This window comes from Myxocyprinus asiaticus, chromosome 26 (assembly GCF_019703515.2).
Source record: "Myxocyprinus asiaticus isolate MX2 ecotype Aquarium Trade chromosome 26, UBuf_Myxa_2, whole genome shotgun sequence".
Taxonomy (NCBI): Eukaryota; Metazoa; Chordata; class Actinopteri; order Cypriniformes; family Catostomidae; genus Myxocyprinus; species Myxocyprinus asiaticus.
This window is the reverse complement of record NC_059369.1, coordinates 14,745,268-14,770,679: the sequence shown is the minus strand read 5'-3', so window position 1 is coordinate 14,770,679 and position 25,412 is coordinate 14,745,268. Positions and strand designations below refer to the sequence as shown.

Below are 25,412 nucleotides of genomic sequence, written 5' to 3'. Positions count from 1 at the left end.
TGTGCTCTATAATGCTTTATACTTAGTATGAGAAAATGCCTAATTTGTCATTTGTCCCTGACTTCAGTCAGAGAATATTTAGCAGAGATGGGCCACTTCTACTTACATGAATAGGAGAAATTGGAACCCCCAATCAAGAAGCTTAAGCAGCCAACGGTCAACATATGTAGAAAGGAAGTCCCGCCTTACAGGTAAAAGAGCCAATCACTTTTTAGATACAGACATCGCCTGTCAATCAACTCGAGAACGCGCAATTGCATTAGCAATACAAGCCGGGAAAATTGCGTTTTTTAGCATAATATGAGGTAAAGAAGCACAATTTATGATTCCAGTATTATCAGATTTTATTGCTGATTTGAGATATGTTCTTTGATCGTAATCTTGACCACCCGTTTTTGAGATTTCGGTCTTTCCCTATTCAAGTAGATAGGAGCTGCACTGACATGACTGGAAATAGCCTCCTGGGAGCTTTCCAAACATGGCTGACAATAGACTGACTTGCTGGAAAGATTTAGCTTCAATCCAACCCTGTTACGCTGTGACATTTCTTTATATTTCCTCCAGATTAAATTTCCCAATTCTCCAAGTTAGCCTAGTGTATGAATTTCATTAAAGACTGTATGGCCAGTAATTTCCACTTACTAAAATTCTGATAATATTTGAGGATGTGACATCAAAGTCTTTTTGAACATGGTTCAAACCGAAGTCTGTATTTCATTGTTTACACTTGTACTGCCCTCGTCAAGCTCAATAGCTCAACTCTGTTATGAGACAAATATCACATTGATCAGTCTTTTTACAAAAATAATTTTCATGCCACAATATACAAATGTGATGTGATCATTTTTGCATTTAATTTCAACTCTTTAACATCGTACTCCAAACCTTCTGAATATAACTTTTTTTAGAATTTCTTTGTATTTTATTTTTTAATTATAATGTGTGATTTATTACAGTACAGTAAATAATCTACCATAAATAGGAATATGTACCACATGACCCACAAATACAGTTTTATATTAGTTTATTCCTGGATTTTAGTATGTTACTGTTTGTTTCAGAAAAGTGCAGACTAAATAAATTATTTATATGGTGTGGAAACTGAAACTGTGTTACCACAGCAATGTGCTACAGCTTTGCTTACTAAAATGAAGGGCACATTGATCAGTAACTGTAGTACATACTTGCTGGTAGAGCGGAAGGGCTTAAGCACACAGACACTGTGGTGGTATTTGCTTCTCCCGACTTCATCTTCCAATTCTTTTGCATGAGTGGCATTACCCCCATCCAATGACAGGCCACCCTCGGCTCTCGCTGCCATTTCAAAAGCATCCTGGGAGAAAATAAACAGATTGAGATTTTTGTTAGCTTAGTTAGTATGTGCATGACCCTGTGTAAGCTTTTAGCATTTCAGCACTTTTCAATGGAAAGACGTAACACTGCAAAAAATTTTAACAGGAAATGAAAGAAGATATGTTTGTCAGCACATATTGGGCAAGGGCAAACATTATCAGCAAAACTAACAGAGGAAGGAAACCAGCCACAATCTTATATCAAGTCAGACTTCTGAGACCACACAACTCATTATGCTTATTGATAATGCTTAAGGGGAAAACCGTGACACCATACAAGGGGAACATCCAGTCCTGTGCTGCACACGGGCTTAAACATAGAAAGCTGATGGAGCCCATGATTCTAAATTGCAGCCACATGTTTAAGTCATGTATCTATAATGTTTGGTTTAACAAATCACAAGCAAATTAGATTAGAAGGCTTTTTTTTGCAGTAAACCAAATTTAGAGTAAAAAATTTATGTTCTCAAGCCCACGTGCAGACACACACTGCCACATGTGCCAACAAACACAGTATTTTATAACAGGCCAGACACAATAAATTGTGTGTTGCCCAGAGCCAGCTGAGTCAACAAGCTATTTATATGGGCCGTTGCCCTTGGTGATGAGTGCTGTGGCGTTTTCTGCTGACATCTAGGCTGAGTGCTCAGAGCAGTCAGAGTGATTCTGTGTACATTAGGGTTGTAACGGTTCTCGGTAAAAAACTAACCATACGGTTCGCCACCCGTGGTTCGGTAAGCATTGGCACCGCGGTTCACTTCAAGTTTAATGATGCACCTGGAGCACAAGGTTTGGCGAAGAAAACAAAACGTCAAATAGACACGCACAGTTACACCCACCGCTAATGCACCTGAATGGATCTGTAAATAGATACGCTCTGCCTGTGTTTCACGTGGGTCAAATTGATGACATCACTGTTCTGCACGCGTTGTGTGTAGTTGAAAATGGCAAGTGAAGAAAACGAGCCGCTGATAGAGAAGCCCCCTGCATTATTCAAGTCTCCTGTCTGGGAAAATTTTTGCAGTCAATTACAACAGCGATGTTCAAAAAAGTTTACAAAACAGGCACTGTTTGCAGACGTTGCTCGACGCAAGTGCTGTACTGGTAATACATTGATATATGATTAATCACGTACGCCGATATCACCCAAAGAATCATAGCGCGCGGCGCACACAGAGCCGTAGGTGATCTGAAACTGCACACACTCAAGTCCGTTTTTAAGCAGGCCCTCGGTATTAATTCAGACATACAGGAAACAATAACTAAAACGCTTGTGATGATCATTGCCATGAAGTTATGTTGCCATCCTCCGTTGATGAAGATGTGGGATTTCAGCATTTGATTTTTTATTTTATTTTTTTGGATTTTTCCCCTTTTTCTCCCAATTTGGAATGCCCAATTCCCAATGTGCTTTTAAGTCCTCGTGGTGGCGTAGTGATTTGCCTCAGTCTGGGTGGCGGAGGACGAATCCCAGTTGCCTCCGCGTCTGAGATCGTCAACCCGCGCATCTTATCATGTGGCTTGATGAGCGCATTGCCACGGAGACATAGCGCGTGTGGAGGCTTCACGCCATCCACCGTGGCAACCATGCTCAACTCACCACGCGCCCCACCGAGTACAAACCACATTATAGCGATCACGAGGAGGTTACCCTATGTGACTCTACCCTCCCTAGCAACCGGGCCAATTTGGTTGCTTAGGAGACCTGGCTGGAGTCACTCAACACACCCTGGGATTTGAACTAGCGAACTCCAGGGGTGGTAGCCAGCGTTTTTACCACTGAGCTACCCAGGCCCCCCAGCGTTTGATTAAAACACTCGAGCCGTGATATCCGGACCCTTCTCGTAACCATATTAACAGTTCCTTCTATAGTGATGTACAGCTTCCGAATGTTGAATATATGTTGAGTCGCGTTTGAAATGCACTTTATGTTGATGCATGTAGCGTAAAAGTGCAGGTATTAAGTTAAAATATTGATTTAGTAATTAGAGAAACGTTTTTTTTTTTTTTATAGTTCAGGTCCCTAAAGAAAATTAACCATGGTTTTACTATAGTAGTATTGTAGTAATCATGACTGGAGTAACCATGACTGCTGTCACGAGGGTTTCTTAGCAGAAATCATGGTTTTACAACAGTAATACTGTAGTTTCCATATAGTAACCATGGTTTTACTATATAACCATGACAGTAACCATGTTGATTTTGTGGTTACTATGATTTTACTAAAAATACCATGATTAAAATATGCTTACTGTAGTAAAACCATGATTTTTATTAAGGGAAAACCTGTTGAAGAGTTTGTTACTAAATACAGTACTCTTACTTTGGATTTGGCAGTAATATTTTTTTTTCTGAACATAGCAAATACCGAACCATACCAAAACCTTGACCCTAAAACCATGAAACAAACCAAACCGTGAGAAATTTGAACCGTTACACCCCTATATGTGTGTGTGTAAGCAAAGAGAAGGGAATGCGGTGATTCTAAAATGTTTTAAAAGCCAGTAGGATTAGCCCACTAAAGAGAACAGCATGTACTTAAAAGCCTTGTGCAGACAGATTAAAGCCAGGGTGAGCATCTTCAAACACTGTTAGTAATATAAATCTATGGTTAACTAAAGTCAGCTTTTAGTTCACAAGAATCTCTACTGATAAGGAAAAGAATCAATGACATACCAAAATAATGTCATAATATTAATTAAAAATGCTATTATACTGAACCACCAACTGTAAAAGAGTGGTCACATTCAACATTTTACGGTGAGATTCTGCAGATTCCATGGGAATCTGCCCAAACAGGAATTTTGCCTAAAGGATTCCTGGTGGCAAAGAAATGTTTTCAAGTTTCGGGTGGGGTTTGAGTTTGGTGAACTTTGACACGTGGATTTGCATCATTGACCAATAGCAAGTTGCTTGGTTTGGCAGTGACCTCTGTGTGGGGCAGTCCTTCGTACCTAACACATGAGGGTTTCACACCCGGGCACATCATCTTCACCTGCTAAATTTAGCTGTGCAAGCGTAAAGGCAGAAACATACTTCACACAAGTACACGAATGCAGACACGAGTGCTTGGCCAACGCATGGCCTACGCGTGGTCCTGTTGTACATACTTTACGTGCGCTCTTGCGTTGCTCTGGCGGTTACAAACCTCACACCACAAGGGGGCAATAGAGGGTTTTTTTAGGTGCCACGAAACCGAATCACGAAAATTTGACTCTGTAGTCCGGTGTTTTATAAAGTCAAAAAGCCATTCCAACATGTCCAAAATGCCTGGAGAGACGCGGCATCTCCACTGCGGATGCCTTTCCATTTCTTCCTGGCTTGGACAAATCAGTCCCGTAGTTGTTTCCATTTTCTCTTTACAGTGTCGTTATCAGAATTTAGGGAAGCTGCAATTTCTTGCCAAGCATTTTCAATCGCTGTTTTATTTGAATGGAGAGGGGACGAGGGGTCGTAAATATGTTTGTATAATCTAACTTGTTTAGCAAGTCTCTCCTCAAATTGCTGCTCCGCCATGACAGTTGTTGACTGAGAACAGAAAATCCGCTCTAGCGCCCCTTGCGGCAACACAGAGAATGCAGGCATTCTTGCGTTGGTTATGAATTGAGCACTGACACATTTCACTACGTGACAATGCGTGAAATCGAGCTTGTGTAGCAAGATGCATCTGCCTTCGCGTACTTGCGTGAAGTATGTTTGGGCCTTAAATGTGACCGAGCCAACATGAAATCATAATTGAAATTTTTCCTTTTTTACACATTCCTAGCCTTATTGTGAACGATTCATTATTGTAGGTTATTCCACACACACACACAAAAAAGGGGTTTTCATAATCCTTCATCAAAATGTAAATTTTCCTCTTTGAAATTACTTTCCTATTGTGACTGACATCACCATGTCCATACAGGCCTTGGAATATAATGTCACCCAACAGCCAAATAGCTATTTGTTATTGTTTTATTCTGCTGTTCTAGGTAATCAGAGACAGTTTATATATAGACACTCAGTAACCACTTTATTAGGTACACCTGTACATTAGGGGTGTTAAAAATATTGTATCGTTCGATACGGCACTCTCTATACAATAACATATATATCGTATGATACATAAACACATTATAGTGTAATTAAATCCAAGCAGTGCAATATTGAGAGCTGTGTTACAATCTCTTCCCGCGAGAGGCTGCGCTGAGCACTGAGCATTATATTTACTGTATATAGGTGAGAACATCGATAGCGAACGCCAAGTAGATTGTACTGTAGCGGTACAGATTGTCGAGTTTGCCAAACAACGGTGTCATGTCCTGGTGCTACAGTACATTATGTCGTTTTATTTACGCCGACATCACCAAGCCAATCGGTGGATTTGAGAGGCAGAAACAGCAGCAGTAAGTTTAACATCTGCCTCTCCCAGCTGACACTGAGCGTGACATGCATAGCAAGACTATTATGTTATGACTATTATGTATATTAAGTTATGAGTCATAACTATCAAAAAACAGTTTATTCAAAAAACCAACAACATAAGAAACCCGCGATTACATGAGACTTAGAGGTTGTTTTTTTTCATCCCCTAAATAACATTGAAAGGAGTTTTTTCCTTGTCACTTGTTCACAGGGGGCTTTCAGACAAGGTATGATTTTCTATAAAGCTGTTTTGAAACTATATGCATTGTAAAAAGTGCTATACAAATATAAATGACGAGTATAGACAAACTTATTTTCTCAAGAAAAACATGAAAACTGTGAGTTCATATTAGTTTTTCTCAACAATCTAACAGAATAAATACAGTTCTGTTGTTTAAGTTACTTAGAGCTCGACTTTTTGTTGCCAATGTCAGACACTTTTGTGGCATTTATGATTTAAAAGACATTTATGTCGAGTCCTTGAAAAAATTTGAGCTAAACATTTGTTGTTGTTCGTATCGTATAATTTGTGTATCGTTACATGCCTACTGTACACCTACTTATTCATGTGATTATCTAATCAGCCAATTGTGTGGCAGCAGTGCAGTGCATAAAATCATGCAGATACGGGTCAGGAGCTTCAGTTGATGTTCACATCAACCACCAGAATGGGGAACAAAATGGGATCTCAGTGATTTGGACCGTGGCATGATTGTTGGTGCCAGACGGGCTGGTTTGAGTATTTCTGTAACTGCTGATCTCCTGGGATTTTCACACAAAACAGTCTCTAGAATTTACTCAGAATGGTGCCAAAAACAATAAGCATCCAGTGAGGGGCAGTTCTGCGGATGGAAATGCCTTGCTGATGAGAGAGGTCAACAGAGAATGGCCAGACTGGTTCGAGCTAACAGTAAGTCTACGGTAACTCAGATAATCACTCTGTACAATTGTAGTGAGAAGACTAGCATCTCAGAATGCACAACATGTCAAACCCTGAGGCGAATGGGCTAAAAGAGAAGAAGACCACATCGGGTTCCACACCTGTCAGCCAAGAACAGAAAGCTGAGGCTGCAGTGGGCACAGGCTCACCAAATCTGGGCAGTGAAAGACTGGAAAAACATAGCCTGGTCTGATGAATCTTGATTTCTGCTGAGTAGGGATGCACTGATATGGAATTTCTGGGCCGATACCGATAACTCACAGCTCATTGTGGCCGATACAGGTAACCGATAAAAAAATAAAATAATTTTCATCCTTCAACCTAGAACTGCTTGCTAATTCATTAAAAGCTTTTCATTTTAAAATAAGTGTCATTTAAAAGCTTGGAATTTGGACTGCTATTTAAGGTTTGACGGATGTATCATGAACAATAAATGTACCTTTATTACAGATGTATGCTGATTTAAATGAGAAATAAATAATAATGCACTTGCATAAATTATGGTTCCCATTTATATAGGTGTTTATGATAATCCTGGTGACTCGCTCACAGAGAGAGAATAATTAACTTCTAACAGCTGTGATAATGCATTAAACCAAAATGAGACGATAAACTGCATGTAACGAATATTAAACAACAAAACACACAAAACAAACCCTAATCTCTGTATACATGGTGTATTATTAGTGCTGGCAGCCGGACTGCGAGTGCAGCGGTGGCTTGTGTATGTTATGAATGTGTGTGCTTGTGCTTACGCGTGTCTCATTCACAGACGCTTGTTACAGCACTCATCTGTGACAGTTCCACTGTATAACTTATTAAATGTGCCATTTTAGGTTGTGCTTGGACTTGTTTTTATCACAATGCTGCGATGTAAGTAACAATGTGCTATTTTCCACATTATGTTTATGTTTCATGAAGTAATAAGCGAAAACGTTAGCCCCCATATAACATACATTCATGTTTTTGTCGCGTTTCATTTATTGCCTCATGACACAAACAGAATATGGGAAATGCCATCGATACTTACAGCAGATGACTAAAACAATGTAAAAACAACGTAACCAAAACAACAACGTAACAAGGTGCAGAGATGTTGAAATAATCCTCACAGAGCAACATAAGCTTGGCTCACACTCACACAGAAACGCTGTGTATGCGCAGGCGCACTCAGTGTTGCCAACTATTTCTCATGCGAAGTTGCCAAAGGCTCGCTGAAATGTCGCTAAAAGTAGCTAAATCACGTGATGATGTCATTTATTACGCAAGACGTCAAATTTACATATGTAAATGAATTGGCATAAAGAGCTTCGGCAATTCTTTAAAGGTGTAGAATCATACGTGTGTGTGTGTGTGTTTTTTTATTATTGCACTAATGATTTAACAATTAGTATTTAACTACTAATCATTTATCCATCACTAATTTAACTTGTCAAACATTCAGACGGGGGGGGGGGGGGATTTCTATTTATTTTATTATTATTATTATTTATTTTGTTTTTGTAATTAAACTGCATTATTGAACCATGACAAAGTCCAAAATTATCCTAGCAATAGTAACCAGGGAAGGCAGCGGTGTAGCGTTAGGGATGTTTTTTTTTATTATTTATTTTTAAACATGGATATATATGCCTAATAATGCCTCAAGTGGAGCTGTTTTGGAGATAATTTGTAATATATCTTATTTTTTTAACATATCTGTAGTGTGATGCTGAACCATCAGTGTGTATTATTTGTGCCAGTGTTACTGTGTCACAGTGGCTTTTTGACAGTGACACTAGGGCTGCCCCCTAATAGTCAACCAAATGTTAGTGAATGAGAAGAGTCTTGGTCAACCAAGTTTTGATTGGTCGGTTGGAAAACAGGAAACCAACGAACACCGGTATTACTGCTGGTTGGATGCTAGGTGGCACTATGGGGTAATTTTCATAAAGCAGGGTTAGGGTTAAGCCTACACAATAAAGCAAGACACCTTGATTTCAAACTTTGAACTTTATCTTTTATTTATTTTAATTAAAAATTCAAATGAAACTGGAAAAAAATTAAGTGCAATTAAAATGAGTGTTGTTCAACTTTTTGAAAAATGGCTTTACGACAGTTACGAAGGGCAACATTTCTCTGGCAAAGAACCTACTTCATCTGTGCATTCTCTACCGGTTGGGTATTTCATTGTCTGGGAAAATACATCATGTGTGTGAAATTCATTTTGTTCCCTCATTTATGATTATGTAGTGGAATACATTTCAAAAGTAACCCTCCCAACCCTGTGTATATGTATATATACTGTATATACACAGGGTTGGGAGGGTTACTTTTGAAATGTATTCCACTACAGATTACAGAATACATGCTGTAAAATGTCATTTGTAACGTATTCTGTTAGATTACTCAAGGTCAGTAACATATTCTAAATACTTTGGATTACTTCTTCAGCACTGGTAGATTTTTTCACTTGTTTTGACTATAAAAACTCTGCCAGTACAGTAAGATAAAATACACATGTTAAAAATACATTCTCTGAAAAACCTAAATATCTTATGCAGTGTTGTTTCTAAAACAAGATAAATCTAGTTGATCTTGTTTTAAAGATTTTTAGATATTTTTACAGGAAAACAATAAAAAAATTATTATCTAGAATATGATTTTTGCCCTAATATCAAAGGTCTTACTAGAAAAAAAGAAATTATGATCCAACGTGAATTTTCTTGATAAAAAATATGATCGTGTCTGGTAACGTGCATGTAAAATGGCTAGAAATAGCATTTTAGCTTAGCATAAAGATGACAATTTACACAAGATTTATCTCTATTTCTTCTGCTCTAAACTTACTTCAATCTTACTTCACTGTCTGCTCGTATGAATGTAACACATCATAAGAAAGTGTTTCACCGCTGTTCAAATGCACTTTGGATCACATCATTTATATGTATAAATGTTTTCCATCTGAAAGGACTAAATATTAAATGAAACAAATGACAATAAAATGCAAAGTAATCTCTTCAGTAATCAAAATACTTTTTGAATGTAACTGTATTCTAATTACCAATGATTTAAATTGTAACTTTAGTGGAATACAGTTACTAATATTTTGTATTTTAAATACGTAATCCCGTTACATGTAATCCGTTACTCCCCAACCCTGTGTATATTGCAATATCCAATTACATCTGCAACCCCTGGGCTGAGGGATCGGTGAATATTCTTGCTTTAGTGATTTTGCATTGGAAATTTAATTAATTTATTAAAAAACGAAAAACTTAAATCAAATACAATTTCTAAATTCAAATTGCACTCCAAACGAAACGAGAAAGCAATTAAAATAATGAAGTGATAAAAGAATAATATATATATATATATATATATATATATACACACACACACACACACACACACACACACACACACTTTTCCATTTACCGTCAGGCAAGAATGCATCTTAACATCATGGCGGAACATTACTCACACAAATTAAGTCATAAAAACAATTATAAATGTAAAAATAATAATTATAATGATGATAATAATCACTGAAATATAAATCATGGTTCAAGGTGTTCTTGTATTATTTTATGTTTTGATCACAGATGTATAGGCTGCAGAGTTGTGGTCACAACGAACTGAACTCAAAACACCTCATGAGATGAGATGTCTGAGGTCATTTGCAGCACTCATAGATGATACTGTTCTTGCAACAAAAACAAAAAAATCGGAAGACAGAAACAAAGAAAGAGTGAGAATCTTTTAGATGCGCATGTGCCACGAGACTGCTCGCCTCCGAACAAACATACATGCGCATAGACGCTTTTCTGTCTTCTGTTCTTAATAATATAATAAAGTGTTTCTTCAAGCACATGTGTGTGTGTGTGTCTACGGGCAAATTATTTGTAATATTAATTTGATAATAATAATTGCCTAATAATAATAATTTAATACATTAATGGGAAAACGAGCCAAATATCGTCTTGACATCGTCAAAGACATCAGCTATTGGCGATCCCCGAGATCATCGTCTGTCGGCACAACCTTAATGTGCATTTCTCTCTATAAATTAACCAAATGTTCAGACAGTGTCCTTGCTGGTTTTTCCGACACATTCAGAATCATTACCGTTTTTGCCGGTGTCGCTGCGGCTCGCTTCGTGCGTGCGTTTGTAAAATGTATATTTTAAAGGCTCATTATTACGGTTTAATATTTCTCTGTAATGAAGAACATTGTTAGCAATGTTACTTATAACATTCTTTCTCAGCCCTGGAACTCAAACCATTTTCTGACCCCCCCCCCCAATATATATATATTTAAGTAATTAAATTCATATCATAAACGTGCGACTAGTCGACTAATCGCTTAAACTAACAACTACTAGTCGACTAGGAAAAACTTTGGTCGGGGGCAGCCCTAAGTGACACCTCATCTGTTCATATCACTTATCGCTACACTTTATTATAGATCAGGGGTTCATATCCATTCTCTCTCTCTTTCTCACCCTGCTAGATAATTTCTCAATGCTCTTCCAGAGCACAGAGACTTTTCTTCTCTAAACGGAGGGGCATGCACATGAATTGTGGTTGAGATTGAAAAACAAGTCGCAACAAATACCAACAACATGAAAGCTCCTTAGTCATTTGATTTATATAACATCAGTATGCAGATAAATCCAACTTCTGATGGCATGCAGGTCAGTCATATTACTTGAAACACAGGGGGCGCCAGAACACAGAGAAAAATTAGACATTCTCCATAGAGCTGATGTTCTTTTGTGTTGCCAGATGTGGAAGAATGTTGCTAAAGCAGACTACAAAAGTCACTAAAATTGTCACTTGATGGCTCTTTTACTCGCCAAGTTGGCAACACTGCGCACACTGTCGCTTGAGAGTGCCCGACTATCTGCTTGAAGGAAAGATGCCGCAGGCAGTCCGAGAATTTCAGCCTCAAGTAAATAAACCGTAACAAATTATCGGCAAAAATATTGGCGGCAATTTAATTATCGGCACCATTGTGATATTTAGATTTTCCCGGTTATCGGCCAATAATATATCGGCCGCCGATATATCGTGCATCCCTACTGCTGAGGTACACATATGGTAGGCCCACTGCAGCCTCAGCTAAACAGATAGGAGCTGTATTTGTGAATTTGTGCATTCAATATTTATGAAGGCATTTATTCGAAATAAAATGAAAATTATACATTTCATTCTTTTATTGTTCAGTTTATTTATTTTCCTTTACATAAGTTCACAATCTGAATAATCAGACTGAGAATATACTGGATACAGTATTTCCTCCTTCCTATAAATTAAATCAACATCAAATAACATTTTATATTATATGTAAAACTAGGCTTAGAATAAAATATAATGATCTTGAAATGAAATGTCTATTTTTCAGATATTTTTGCCCACAGATTTTAAATTTCAAGGTCATTTTTGTCACTTTTGGAGGTATTTTTGCCATGAGTAATGGCAAATTCTTCATTTCTGACCCATAGAAAATAGCTTTCTGGCGGTGCTACAACCTTGGCTGCCAAGTTTTTGTTAGTATTGCAGCCTTTCAAAATTCTTGCCAATAGTAAACAAAGCTGTAATTTAACGTTAATGTACTGTATAATAATACTGTTATATTGACCCGCCGGTTTACGATAGATTTGAAAAAGAAATGTTATGGTTGGGATACACTGACATGCTCTAAATAGGTATAGTTGATCTTCACTCCCCAAGAGACGAAATCCCCAACCTTCACAACAAATAACCTTTTCAAAAGTCAGTGCAGGTGGTGTTTCAATAGGGTAGTAGTCCTCCATAATCAGCTGGAACCTCACATTCAGGTTTGGCTCTGTTCTCTTATGGAACGGCCATTGTTCAAAATCCAATCAATTCCTGATGGTTTAACACCAAGTCCTGTCCTACATTTTTTCACATCGAATATTCTGTTTCACTTGGAAATACATCACACTACAAAAGTAAAATAGGTTGTGAATGCCATTTCATGTTTACTTTAACTCATTCTTCAATGTTTCATAAATATGTCAAAAATAAGTCCATATTATATATCGCCAACATGTCAACCTGACCTAGTCACAATCATGAATTAAAAAAGGTTGGATTATTTGAAGTATTAACAGACAAATGCCCTCAATAAAGCAGATTTTCATTGATTCTGCCCACAGGAGCAGATCCAGTAAACCTGAACAATACAATAAAGTGCTTCAATTCTAGGTTTTAACCACTGGGAGTATACTATTTAATGTAAAACATATTAACTGCAGAAGAGAGTAACTAAAAGAGAATATGTTCACAGATGTTTGTGATTAATTGGGCACATTTTTGACAGAAGTGTATAGAGGACAATTTAAATTGATTTCGGTATAACAGTAAAATGCTCAGAAATATACTAAGGTAACTTTCCTTCTGTCAACCACCCCATGAATCCGCCCAGCTTTAGCAATTCTGTCACAAGCTCTCATGGGACACAGGCACATTATCTGGGACTGATCAGAATGCAGAAGTTAGGCACAGAACAGAACAATCTTGAAACCAGAGACAGACTGGGTATACTTTGAAGCAAGAATTACTTAAAAGAAATGGTGAGAAAAGAAAAAGGAAAATGACAGTATTTTTGTGTAATTGTCCCTTACACAACCATGCAAAACTCTTAAAATAAAATTCTTTGCATAACTCTCATGTTAATTAAAGTACCTCGAGGTAACACTCATGGAAAAATTAAAGACAGTGAAGACTTGTACACGTCTGGCTGCATTAGATGAATGAGAGAAGCCTGTCGTGAATGGTTTGGCAATGCTCCTCAGCACGTGCAAGATCCCCCCCTTCCCCTTCCTGCTCCTAGATCACGTTGCACAAGCATATAGCTTGCTTGAGCCTAAGGGGGGCATCAGCCTATCAGCTGCAAAGCTGCTATTCGCATCACCGGAACTCAAGAGCACAACAGGCTGCCGTACCAAATAAGGCGGGGCTAGATTATGTAAACAGATCCAGCTTCTAAGTGCAGGGTGAGCAGCCAATCAAAACCACTACCTCTGCACACAAGGCATCCCTAGTGGTATACTGAGTGGTTGAGAGATACACAGAGAGAAAAAGGGAGGGAGAGAGAGAGAGAGAGTTTGAGAGAGGGTGATGGAAAAAGACAAAGAAAAATTGTAGGCAGCAGAGGACCCTCTGAAAAAACGCTGACGGTAGGAGGGTAAGGGACAAAAACGAGGGGACAAAATGAACACAAAGGCCGTGGCTACCTTTCCAAACACAAACAATGGCTGCAGCCTTTCAGTGCAAGTTGTTTAGTGCTCCATAAAGCATATGACTTTGTCAGAATGACCACAATCCCCTTCAACAGACACTTGAGGTCCATTAGCTAGTCTTCAAACATCAACAATCACATTAGCCAAGCCTGAGACCACAGCATATATTTATTTATTTATTCAAAAAACACAAGCATTACTGATGTACTTGTTATAGATGGATCTGATGAGATCAAAATCAGAAGTTGATAAGACTAACGTTGACTATAAAAGAAGGACAATAGTTGAGATCCACGTTCAAAGTTTTAGATATATTTTGGTTATCATTAAGCATAAACTAGAGGGCCAAAATGAAACGTGGATAGACGTGGAAAAACAGAGGTTTTCAGAACAGTACTTTATTACAGTTTCATCTAAGCTAAATCAATCTTAGACAGTATATTATCACACATTATGTACAATATGCAGTGTTTAGGGGCCTGGTGGGTATTTTTACATTGGATTGAGTATATGTGGTGGGTGATATTAGAGTTTGTTGTACTGTAACCAAATATTCAAGATTAAGAGGGCCAGATGTAAACATTTAGAATGAGTCATTGAGAAATGACTCATTCTATACTGATTGACTGCTATTCTGAATATCGAAGGGAATGTGTCACGTGTCCTCCTCAGTGTCGATGGTGGATACGGCCAGGGTATTGATTATGTATGTACATGTATCATTATATATTGTTATAGTTTGGTGGTTGTCTGTATGTGTTTTCCTTGCAAAGGGACTAATAAAATATATTTTAATTCTAAGATTTGATTTTCTATCAAAAACCTGACAATGCTCAGATCCGACATACAGCATGTGGGTGATTTACCTGGACTTTAGACAGGTCGATATGGTCTCCCTCTGTCCCGCGTAAGGTCTCTCTGGACGGTACGGCCCTGTACGCAGAACCAGATGCCAGACAGTCCTTTCCCAAATCATGTCCTTTCATCTTCTTTTACCAACATATGAGCGCTTTTGTTGCTTCAACTCTGAGCTTTGTGTGTCAAAGTCACCCAATCTAAAGAGACAAGAACAAGGATGGGTTACTAACCTGAAAGGAAATGTTACTCATGTTTAGTCGGTACTGATCTAACACATTATACGTGCAAATCCCTTTTTATCCAATTTAAACCTACCTTTGAAGTCTGAGAAGATGTTACTGCTGTATTTGTAGGTAAATGGTTGGATGGTCAATCGTTCTTTTAAAATTAGTGTTCAGCATTCAATCTGGTGAAACTTATCTAATGTTCTTAGCAGTGATCCTCCAAAAATTATGTTATCAGAATAGCATCACTTTCAATACAAATTGCTAGGTCTCAAAAACATATTAGTGAGACAGCATTTCTAGCATCACCTCAAAATGTGCATGGGAGAAATATATACAGCTATATTGCATTATGAAAATGATGCCTACTTTTAAGATGATTAAAGTTCACCCAAAAATGAAAGATTCTCATATCATTTACTCACCCTCATGCTATCCCAGATCTGTATGACTTTCTTTCTTCTGCAGAACCCAAACGAAGATTTTTAGAAGAATATTTCAGCTCTGTAAGTTCATACAATGCAAGTGAATGGTGACCAAAACTTTGAAGCTGCAAAAAGCACATAAACGCAGCATAAAAGTAATCCAGAAGACTCCAGTGGTTTAATCCATGACTTCAGAAGAAATATGATGGGTTAGAAACAGATCAATAGTGAAGTCTTTTTTTTTTTTTTACTATAAATCTCCACTTTCACTTTCACATTCTTCATACATATCGCTACTCACTAGTAAGTGCTGGTGGAGATTTATAGTAAAAAAATTACATAAATATTGATCTGTTACTTAAACACACTTATCATATCACTTCAGCAGACATGGATTAAACCACTGGAGTCTTATGGATTTATTTTATACCGTATTTATGTGCTTTTTAGTGCTTCAAAGTTCTGGTCACCACTCACTTGCACTGAATGGACCCACAGAGCTATGATATTCTCCTAAAAATCTTTGTTTGTTTTTCGTTACGTTTTAAATTTTTAACATTTGCACACACACACACACACACACACACACACACACACAAATCGTAATGGTCCCCAAAACAGTCCAATTTTCTTTAAGCTAATTTTAGCTCCCTAATTCTTTAGATTTTGGGTTCTTGACAGCCTGTGATATTCACCTGCCCATGATCGCCAAAAAAATCCTGCTCGCTCCTATGATGCTGCCTCGGTAGGCAGCTCACTAGGTTTTATGACTCATTAACAGTCGGCGTTTATATTTTCGGCCTTTCCGGTCAGTATTGGGTTTAATCAATAGATACTCTCGCATAATTAATGTACATACGATTTATTTACAGAAACTGTACATTTATCCGGAGAACATTCTATGTACAACCACGTCGCAAATGATGACGTTAGATCAACTTTAAGTTTAAAATGATGTTATCATGTTAATTCGAGTGTCCCTCATCTCCTCCAGCGCAGAAGAGAACAAACAGTTCCAGGACAGATACTGATGGAAAACAACAGACCGACCACACAAGCTTCAAAAACATCCTCTTCAGCCTCTTTCACATTAAAACAATCAAGGGAAATTATACACAATTTCATTTAACATGACCCAATCTGATGATATATACGTCTGCCCGTGTTTGTTTTCCTCCTAGGGTTTTAGGTTAGGATAGTCTAAAGATTAAGGACCACACACACCGTAAAAATCCCCTTGTTATGCTCCGCGTTTCTTGGAGAAATGTTCCCACTTATTCTATAACCATCTACGACTCTTGGTAAAGGTGAACAATTGCAATCGCACAAGTTAAACGCGTTTAAATGCCGTGTCTAAAGGGAGCGCATTACCGCAACTGTCCCGAGACAATAGATGTCACTTACATCAGGATATAAGACACAGCGCTGCACGATGTCTATTACTGCAGCACAATTTTCTTATGAAGCCGCGTTTTCATTCTCTGTTTAATTTTCTATAACGTAAATAATCTCGAACATTTGCCAGGACATTTCTAATGATGTCAAAATACATCACAGAAAAAAAATGTCTTTATAGAAGGGAGTCAGATTTGCAGGTTTGTCACATGCAAGGCTAACTAAACGATAAATCCTAGTTTACATAGCAAATAAAAGATAAAAGTGTCCGTTGCGGCAGATACCTGTTCTACTCTCTTGTCGGTCTGCGGCTCTTCAACAGCGGATAAAGCAAAACAACTTCGTTATAAACCAGCTATTTGAAGGATTCAGACGGATGCATGGCTGGGAAATGTAGTGTGATTGACCGTTTACTGCACCTTCACGCTGTGTGTTGGAACTACAATACGAACAATTCCCTTCGCAGTAAACGCGTCAGTGCGCTTTCAGTGGGCGGAGTTTATCGCTACACAGAAGGGCGCGCGCATCCTCTGCAGTCAAACGCGAGTATTGCAGTGAGGGAAAGCGTGCTCTTCGTCGCGTATAGTGGAATTTTACCTTTTTAGAAAGTACAGCGTGTGTGATGGTAATACTGCACTATTTGCGCAAAACATTCCTCATTTTTACGGGAAATTAACCTTAATACTGCGACACTATTAGCTTATTCCCCTGCTACAAACGAAATCATATCTACACTTAAACAGCATCCTCAAATGACAACAGCCTATCAATATCTTTTACTTAAGCCCTACATAATTCCATGAAGACGTGTTAGATGTGGTGACTGTGTAGGAAGTGATCACCATATTATATGTGAAGCCATGGTGGTGACTATGCTACTGGACTCATCTATTGTGCTGTTTGCTCCATGTGTCACAGCTTGCCCACATATCCAGAAGATGCCACTCTGTATCAGGGGTAGCCAACTCCTGAAGGGCAACATTCCTGTAGACCAGCAACCAGCTAATCAAGATTGGAACTACAGGTGCATCTCAATAAATTAGAATGTCGTGGAAAAGTTCATTTATTTCAGTAATTCAACTCAAATTGTGAAACTCGTGTATTAAATAAATTCAGTGCACACAGACTGAAGTAGTTTAAGTCTTTGGTTCTTTTAATTGTGATGATTTTGGCTCACATTTAACAAAAACCCACCAATTCACCATCTCAACAAATTAGAATATGGTGACATGCCAATCAGCTAATCAGCTCAAAACACCTGCAAAGGTTTCCTGAGCCTTCAAAATGGTCTCTCAGTTTGGTTCACTAGGCTACACAATCATGGGGAAGACTGCTGATCTGACAGTTGTCCAGAAGACAATCATTGACACCCTTCACAAGGAGGGTAAGCCACAAACATTCATTGCCAAAGAAGCTGGCTGTTCACAGAGTGCTGTATCCAAGCATGTTAACAGAAAGTTGAGTGGAAGGAAAAAGTGTGGAAGAAAAAGATGCACAACCAACCGAGAGAACCGCAGCCTTATGAGGATTGTCAAGCAAAATCGATTCAAGAATTTGGTTGAACTTCACAAGGAATGGACTGAGGCTGGGGTCAAGGCATCAAGAGCCACCACACACACGTGTCAAGGAATTTGGCTACAGTTGTCATATTCCTCTTGTTAAGCCACTCCTGAACCACAGACAACGTCAGAGGCATCTTACCTGGGCTAAGGAGAAGAAGAACTGGACTGTTGCCCAGTGGTCCAAAGTCCTCTTTTCAGATGAGAGCACGTTTTGTATTTCATTTGGAAACCAAGGTCCTAGAGTCTGGAGGAAGGGTGGAGAAGCTCATAGCCCAAGTTGCTTGAAGTCCAGTGTTAAGTTTCCACAGTCAGTGATGATTTGGGGTGTAATGTCATCTGCTGGTGTTGGTCCATTGTGTTTTTTGAAAACCAAAGTCACTGCACCCGTTTACCAAGACATTTGAGTACTTCATGCTTCCTTCTGCTGACCAGCTTTTTAAAAATGCTGATTTCATTTTCCAGCAGGATTTGGCACCTGCCCACACTGCCAAAAGCACCAAAAGTTGGTTAAATGACCATGGTGTTGGTGTGCTTGTCTGGCCAGCAAACTCACCAGACCTGAACCCCATAGAGAATCTATGGGGTATTGTCAAGAGGAAAATGAGAAACAAGAGACCAAAAAATGCAGATGAGCTGAAGGCCACTGTCAAAGAAACCTGGGCTTCCATACCACCTCAGCAGTGCCACAAACTGATCACCTCCATGCCACACCAAATTGAGGCAGTAATTAAAGCAAAAGGAGCCCCTACCAAGTATTGAGTACATATACAGTAAATGAACATACTTTCCAAAAGGCCAACAATTCACTAAAAATGTTTTTTTATTGGTCTTATGATGTATTCTAATTTTTTGAGATGGTGAATTGGTGGGTTTTTGTTAAATGTGAGCCAAAATCATCACAATTAAAAGAACCAAAGACTTAAACTACTTCAGTCTGTGTGCACTGAATTTATTTAATACCTGAGTTTCACAATTTGAGTTGAATTACTGAAATAAATGAACTTTTCCATGACATTCTAATTGATGGAGATGCACCTGTAAGTCTTCAGGAAGGTGGCTCAGAAGCTGAATTTGATCATATAAAGATGTGTCCAGTCTCGTGACAGTTGATTGTATTCATCCAGAAACCAAATTTACTCACTATTTGATCATTTAAAACTAATGTCCCTGTAATCTGTTTTAAATAAATACTAAATTATGAGCAAGAAACCTGTATGATGAACGATGTTTTTTGAAGATGAATCCTAATGCGTTTGCTCAGTTTCTAACCAGCCAAGCATTTCTCCAAAACCAAATTCTAGTTCAAAGTCCTAAAGTGTTAAGTTAGATTTTTCCAAGAGGAAGTATCGTTCATTATGAAACTTGTCTAGTACCTCTAATTATTTATTTTTTACACATTAGTCTACTGGAACTTCAAAACTACAGTGAATAAGTGTTCATTTGTAAGATGGTTTCCAGATGTTGCAATCGGTTGAAGAGACTAAATTCACTGATCAGCCACAACATTAAAACCACCTGCCTAATATTGTGTAGGTCCCCCTTGTGCTGCCAAAACAGCATCAACCCGCATCTCAGAATAGCATTCTGAGATATTTTTCTCACCACAACTGTACAGAGCGGTTATCTGAGATAATTGGACTTTGTCAGTTCAAACCAGTTTGGCCATTCTCCATTGATCTCTCTCATCAACAAGGCGTTTCTGTCCGCAGAACTGCTGCTCACTGGATGTTTTTTGGTTGTGTGTGAAAATCCCAGGAGATCAGCAGTTACAGAAATACTCAAACCAGCCCATCTGGCACCTGTTGGCGCTGTTTTGGCAGCATGAAGGGGACCTACACAATATTAGGCAGGTGGTTTTAATGTTGTGGCTGATCGGTGTATAAACATTCATAAAAGTCATGAAACAAGACCACAGGGAATTTTTGGACCAAATTTTTATTCTGTACAGAAAAACACATTACACACGAGATGGGTACAGCATCTGAAAAACAAAGAAGAAAAATATTTAACACAATTGATAAAAACTGAATTTCACACAGCAAATGGCCTTAGCAGCTGCATTTGGTATGTTTTATCACAAGAATTGCAACATTTTAGACTTGCATTCTAGGGGGAAAGAAAAACACGCACAATGAAATCTAATCTATTCTCAGGAGTTTCTGGAACAAGAACTCTGAATGGCAGATTACCATGTCGTGCATTTGTGCCCAAACACAGCATAACCCTTACAAAAATGTACCATATCACTCCCAGGTGTGCTTTTGGTGGCAGTTTATTTTATTTTATATGGCTTTGACCAAGTAGTGCTGGTGAGAGAATTACAACAAGAACCCTCTACCCAGGTTGCACTGTTTTTGCAATCAGTGATTTAGTGAATCACTTTGAACGAAAATCAACCAAGAAATGAAAATCCAAAAGGTTAAACACATTTAAGGTTTTATCCAATAACCTCAACTAATGCCTTCTTGAGAAACCTAGTAACACATGCCGGTTATCTGCAACTACTTGCAACAGGACTCATGTCGTTCAAAACCTATATGAACACAAAAGGAGTTTTTAGGCAGAACGACTCAGTCACCACAAACTTTTATTACATCTTCCTTTTAAACAATGAAAGTAAATGGTGACTGAGGGTAACATACTAAATAAAATCTCATGTTCCACTTAAAGATGGGAACAACATGCATGAGTGAATGTCAGAATTTTCATTTTGAGGGTAACTACCTCTTTGCCCCCTACCTTGGGGGGTGAGGGATTGAGGGGGGTGGGAGTCAATGTAAAAAATAAATCAATGTTTGTAACATACTATTGCAACATACATATGTTTGAGTGAGACACTGTTAATTGAAACAAAAGAGAAAAACACTTACCACACGAATTCTGTGCCCAATAGCCTTTGCGGGAAGGTTGCTCCTGAACTTGGCGCGAACCATTCCACTGTTTCCATGGGCCCGTGTGACTTTACCCCAGATGACGCGTGTCTTGTTGGGCTTACCACCAGGTGTTGCAGTGATCCTTTAGACAATTAACAGAATTCACATAAGAAACACTGCCAAAAATATGGAAAATAACACCTTCTAAAAACATCCAATTTTAGATCTGCATTCATATTAGATGACTTGTGGCACAGGACTACGAGTTTAAGGCAAAAGCAGGCGGGTCAGTCGTGCACAAAGGCAGGCGTTTTGACAATAGTCTTATTTTATATTTGTTTATTTTATTTTTTTCTCCCCAATTTGGAATGCCCAATTCCCAGTGCGCTCTAAGTCCTCGTGGTGGCGTAGTGACTCGCCTCAATCCGGGTGGCGGAGGACGAATCTCAGTTGCCTCCGTGTCTGAGACCGTCAATCCGCGCATCTTATCACGTGGCGTGTTGAGAGCGTTACCGTGGAGACATAGCGCGTGTGGAGGCCCACATAATTCTCCGCGGCATCCACGCATAACTCACCACGCACCCCACCAAGAGCAAAAACCACATTATAGGGACCACAAGGAGGTTACCCCATGTGACCCTACCCTCCCTAGCAACCGGGCCAATTTGGTTGCTTAGGAGATCTGGCTGGAGTCACTCAGCACGCCCTGGATTCGAACTCACGACTCCAGAGGTGGTAGTCAGCGTCAATACTCACTGAGCTACCCAGGCCCCCAAATTTGTTTATTTTTGATAAAACAAATGGAAGGTAAAGACCAAAGTCCACTTCAGTTGATCATGCACAATATGCGTGATGCAAATTTCGTCATCTGAACAGTCTGTGCGAACTGTCAGCGTGCGGCCCAGATTTTCTCGCCACGAGGACAGTCCTCATCTGTGTACATTGCCAACTGTTCACTATTCTAAAAAAGTATCACAAAACGGCTGTAGCGCGCATCCATCGAATGCGTCCATATTCGCTCACAGTCAAATGAGTATACTTCAAAGGCTGAGTGCTTGACAGTGTGTAAGACAACCCAGAAAGCGGAAAAAACACACGCAAGCCTTAAGACGTAAAAGAAAACATGCACACATCACACGATTCAAAGCAACCTTGCAAGACATGTTCTTTGGATGCTGGACACAAGCGCTTCATCAGAAAAAGTGTTTAGAGACTGTCAGTGCTGAAATGGTTTTAAGTTAACGACAAATTGCTCATGCATGGTTATTTGAAAAAGTATTTTTTAGATTTCATTTCAATTTACAGTACTAGCCAACAGTTTTCTGTTAACGTTCATAATTGTAGGCTTACAAGTGAGCCACAGGACTTAATCTAAACACAATTTATTTAAGTATCAGTCTACAATTTTCAATGAACTTTCATATGGCTTACATTTGAGTGAAAATGAGGACTTATTATATTTGAACACAAAAAAACATCTGTTTTTGTTTCTCTTTTTGACATTACTAAGTTGTGACATTAATATGTGAAACTTCTGAAAAAGCATTAACAGAAAAATAAAAAGCTTGCATATAGACTCGTCTGTTTTTCAGCCAGAGTGATTGGGATGTAGGGCTGGGCAATATGCAAGAAATGTTCACAATATTTTTATTAAAAACTATTACAATATCCGATTACATAGTCAACCTCCTGATATGGTCTGAGGTCATTTGCAGCATTCTCACAGACAATAGTATTATTGCAAGCAGCTTTCAGATGACTGGAAAAGCACGAGAACTCTTAACATGGGCGTGTTCCTCTAGACACGTCCCCATTGCACACCTCAACAAACAGTGAATCAGACATACGCATCGGTGGCTTTACTGTCGTCTTTTCTAAAATATAATAAAGTGTTTCTTCAAGCATGTCTTTGTCTAACAGCATTTCTTGTCTTGTGTCACTAAGAGACGTCTTGCAGGTCTCCCACCAAAGTGGCAGATGGATGAGCGAAATTACCCACCACTGCACATGAAATAAATATCCCGCATTTGGCAGGTCGCGACTCACAGGTGCCAATTTCAAACCCTGGGCAACTATTTCATATTTTTGGTGACTTCCCAGCTCCATGGTTTTGTCATTTCCCAATATTGTTGAACATAGTCTGTCAATGAGTGTTAATATAGGAATTGGGATATCTGTAAGATATTGTCGATATCGGATTACATCGTCCTATCGCATCATCCCATTGTAATGAAGCATCAAAAATACAATATGTCATGACTGCAAAAAGGTAACCATGATCACACACACGTTACATGAAGTGATGCCTCCATCCTTACAGCAGCAAAGCCCTTCAATGGCATCGCTTACTTTTTTGCTTTGTAGACGTAGGCGCAACGTTTGCCCAGGTAGAAGTCAACCTCGTCCCGGTTGTACACTCCCTCTAACTTGAGCAAAGCTGTATGCTCACGCTGGTTCCTCAGACCACGCTTGTAGCCAGCAAAGATGGCCTTACTCCACAGCCTGGTGTTTGGTGGAAAAAGAAAATAGTCAGTGGACACCAACTATCTATGTGACATGCAACACTGAAAAATGTAAACTTCTAGATACACTTATCAGCTTCATCACCGTTCTGAACTACATGTCAATTAAGTTTACAGTTCTGTCTTACCTTCCAGGCATGATGATGCTTTGACCAGGCTAATTCAACCTGAAAACACAAAATAACATTGACATTTAGTCTGAACCCCAATACATTTGCAGCCCTTTAATGTGAAATAGATTAACTTCAATAGCAAGATCAAAAACTTGACGTTTGTCTTCCTATTACCATGCAGCTAATGTACTTAGAAAATAAGCTTAAAGACTATTGAACAGAAACTACTAACACATTTAAACCAGGTTTAATAAAGAAACAACATAAACAAAAAGAATGTTTTGATAACTTTCTGAGTTATGAGCGCGTATCAATCTGCTTGCAGCTTCGCCAATGAACCGACCCGTTCACACAATCCGTTCAAAATCCAAACCATCTTAGGCCACAAAACTAAGCAAGTCTCCGAAACGTGAATTTTATTGATATTAACATATGTATTTGTAAAAATCTTTGATTGACTTATATTTTACAAAGCTAGATTTTCACATTTTAAAGTCGAGTTTTCAAACGCTCACCTGAATCTTACGTAAAAATGGAGGAAAAGGCCGCTCAGATGGAATGCTGGGAAATGTCATTCACGGTGTCTGAAAATCTGCCTGACTGAAACTCAAGCCTTACGATATTTACATGTGAATTGATTTTATTTAGAAAGAATTTTTTTAAAAACGTTTAAGGAATTAATCAAAAGTAAGTGAAAGAAAGAAAGAAAGAAAGAAACTTTAATTTATTTTAAATACCATTTCACAGACATCAACTGCACAAAGCCTTACAGTAACGATGAACAAAAATACATTAGATTTGTTTTAGGATTAAAATGAATAATTGTGGAACTGCAAACTTTTGTATCTTTTATTGAGTAGCTTATTTTGTTCAGCCAGTTACTCTAATTTGATAATGACTGCATAGAACTAAGACTGTTTTTTGTCTCTTCATTTAAAATTCTGATTCCATTTCTAATATATATATATATATATAATATATATATTATCGTTTTTTACTTTACAAGTCTTATCGTGTTATTATGAAAACATAGCCTTGTCATACATTGTGAAACTTTGTGATCGTGAAATTGTCAAATTAATGTAATTTTTTGTTTATTTATTGATTTTATTTTACTGTGTTTATTCTAATTGTCTTTTTATAATCAGTTATATTGTAAGGTATTATTCTATTTTATTTTCTCGAAACTGCTGTATTGTGCACCTGATTTTATTGTCCTAATATTTGCCTTTTTTCTGAACGCGGAAGTGTTCCACGATTCGACCGCTGACATTAAGGATAAAATATTTATTGGTATTACAAATATAGTAACAGTTTATAATATATAAACAGTTGTGTTTGAATGATCCAGGCCCCTAGATGTCAGTGTAAGTCTAAAACGACATGGGTGTTTTTTTGTTTTTTGTTTTTGTTGTTTTTTTTTAACTGTATGCCCCTTCAAGCTTCGTCTGGTTGTCGGAGGCTTTTATTTTGAAATAAGTCGTTTCCGGTG

The 25,412-nt window shown here is 38.3% G+C and overlaps 2 protein-coding genes across 4 annotated transcripts in view; both read right to left on the bottom strand.

Moving 5' to 3' along the window:
* The window catches only part of LOC127416946 (ATP-binding cassette sub-family C member 5-like), a 41,305-nt gene extending 24,047 nt beyond the window's left edge, over window positions 1-17,258 (bottom strand). The window contains exons 1-3 of one of the 3 annotated variants that reach the window (XM_051656551.1): window positions 17,135-17,258; window positions 14,815-15,003; window positions 1,185-1,333 (exon numbers count right to left, since the gene is read on the bottom strand). In XM_051656551.1, the coding sequence (XP_051512511.1) occupies window positions 1,185-1,333; window positions 14,815-14,934 (269 nt within the window). In that variant the 5' untranslated portion in view covers window positions 14,935-15,003; window positions 17,135-17,258. Of the gene's footprint in view, window positions 1-1,184; window positions 1,334-14,814; window positions 15,004-15,121; window positions 15,144-17,134 lie in introns of those variants that run through there. The other 2 variants (XM_051656552.1, XM_051656553.1) reach the window with 2 other exon arrangements.
* A 3,071-nt stretch (window positions 17,259-20,329) lies between these two features.
* LOC127416967 (60S ribosomal protein L35a) lies at window positions 20,330-24,100 on the bottom strand. Its single transcript, XM_051656623.1, has 4 exons — window positions 23,936-24,100; window positions 23,635-23,787; window positions 21,283-21,427; window positions 20,330-20,393 (listed from the first exon to the last, which is right to left on the bottom strand). Exons 1-4 carry the CDS (start codon window positions 23,944-23,946, stop codon window positions 20,370-20,372), a joined length of 333 nt encoding a protein of 110 aa, XP_051512583.1. The 5' UTR covers window positions 23,947-24,100; the 3' UTR covers window positions 20,330-20,369.
* Between the last annotated feature and the right edge of the window lie 1,312 nt (window positions 24,101-25,412).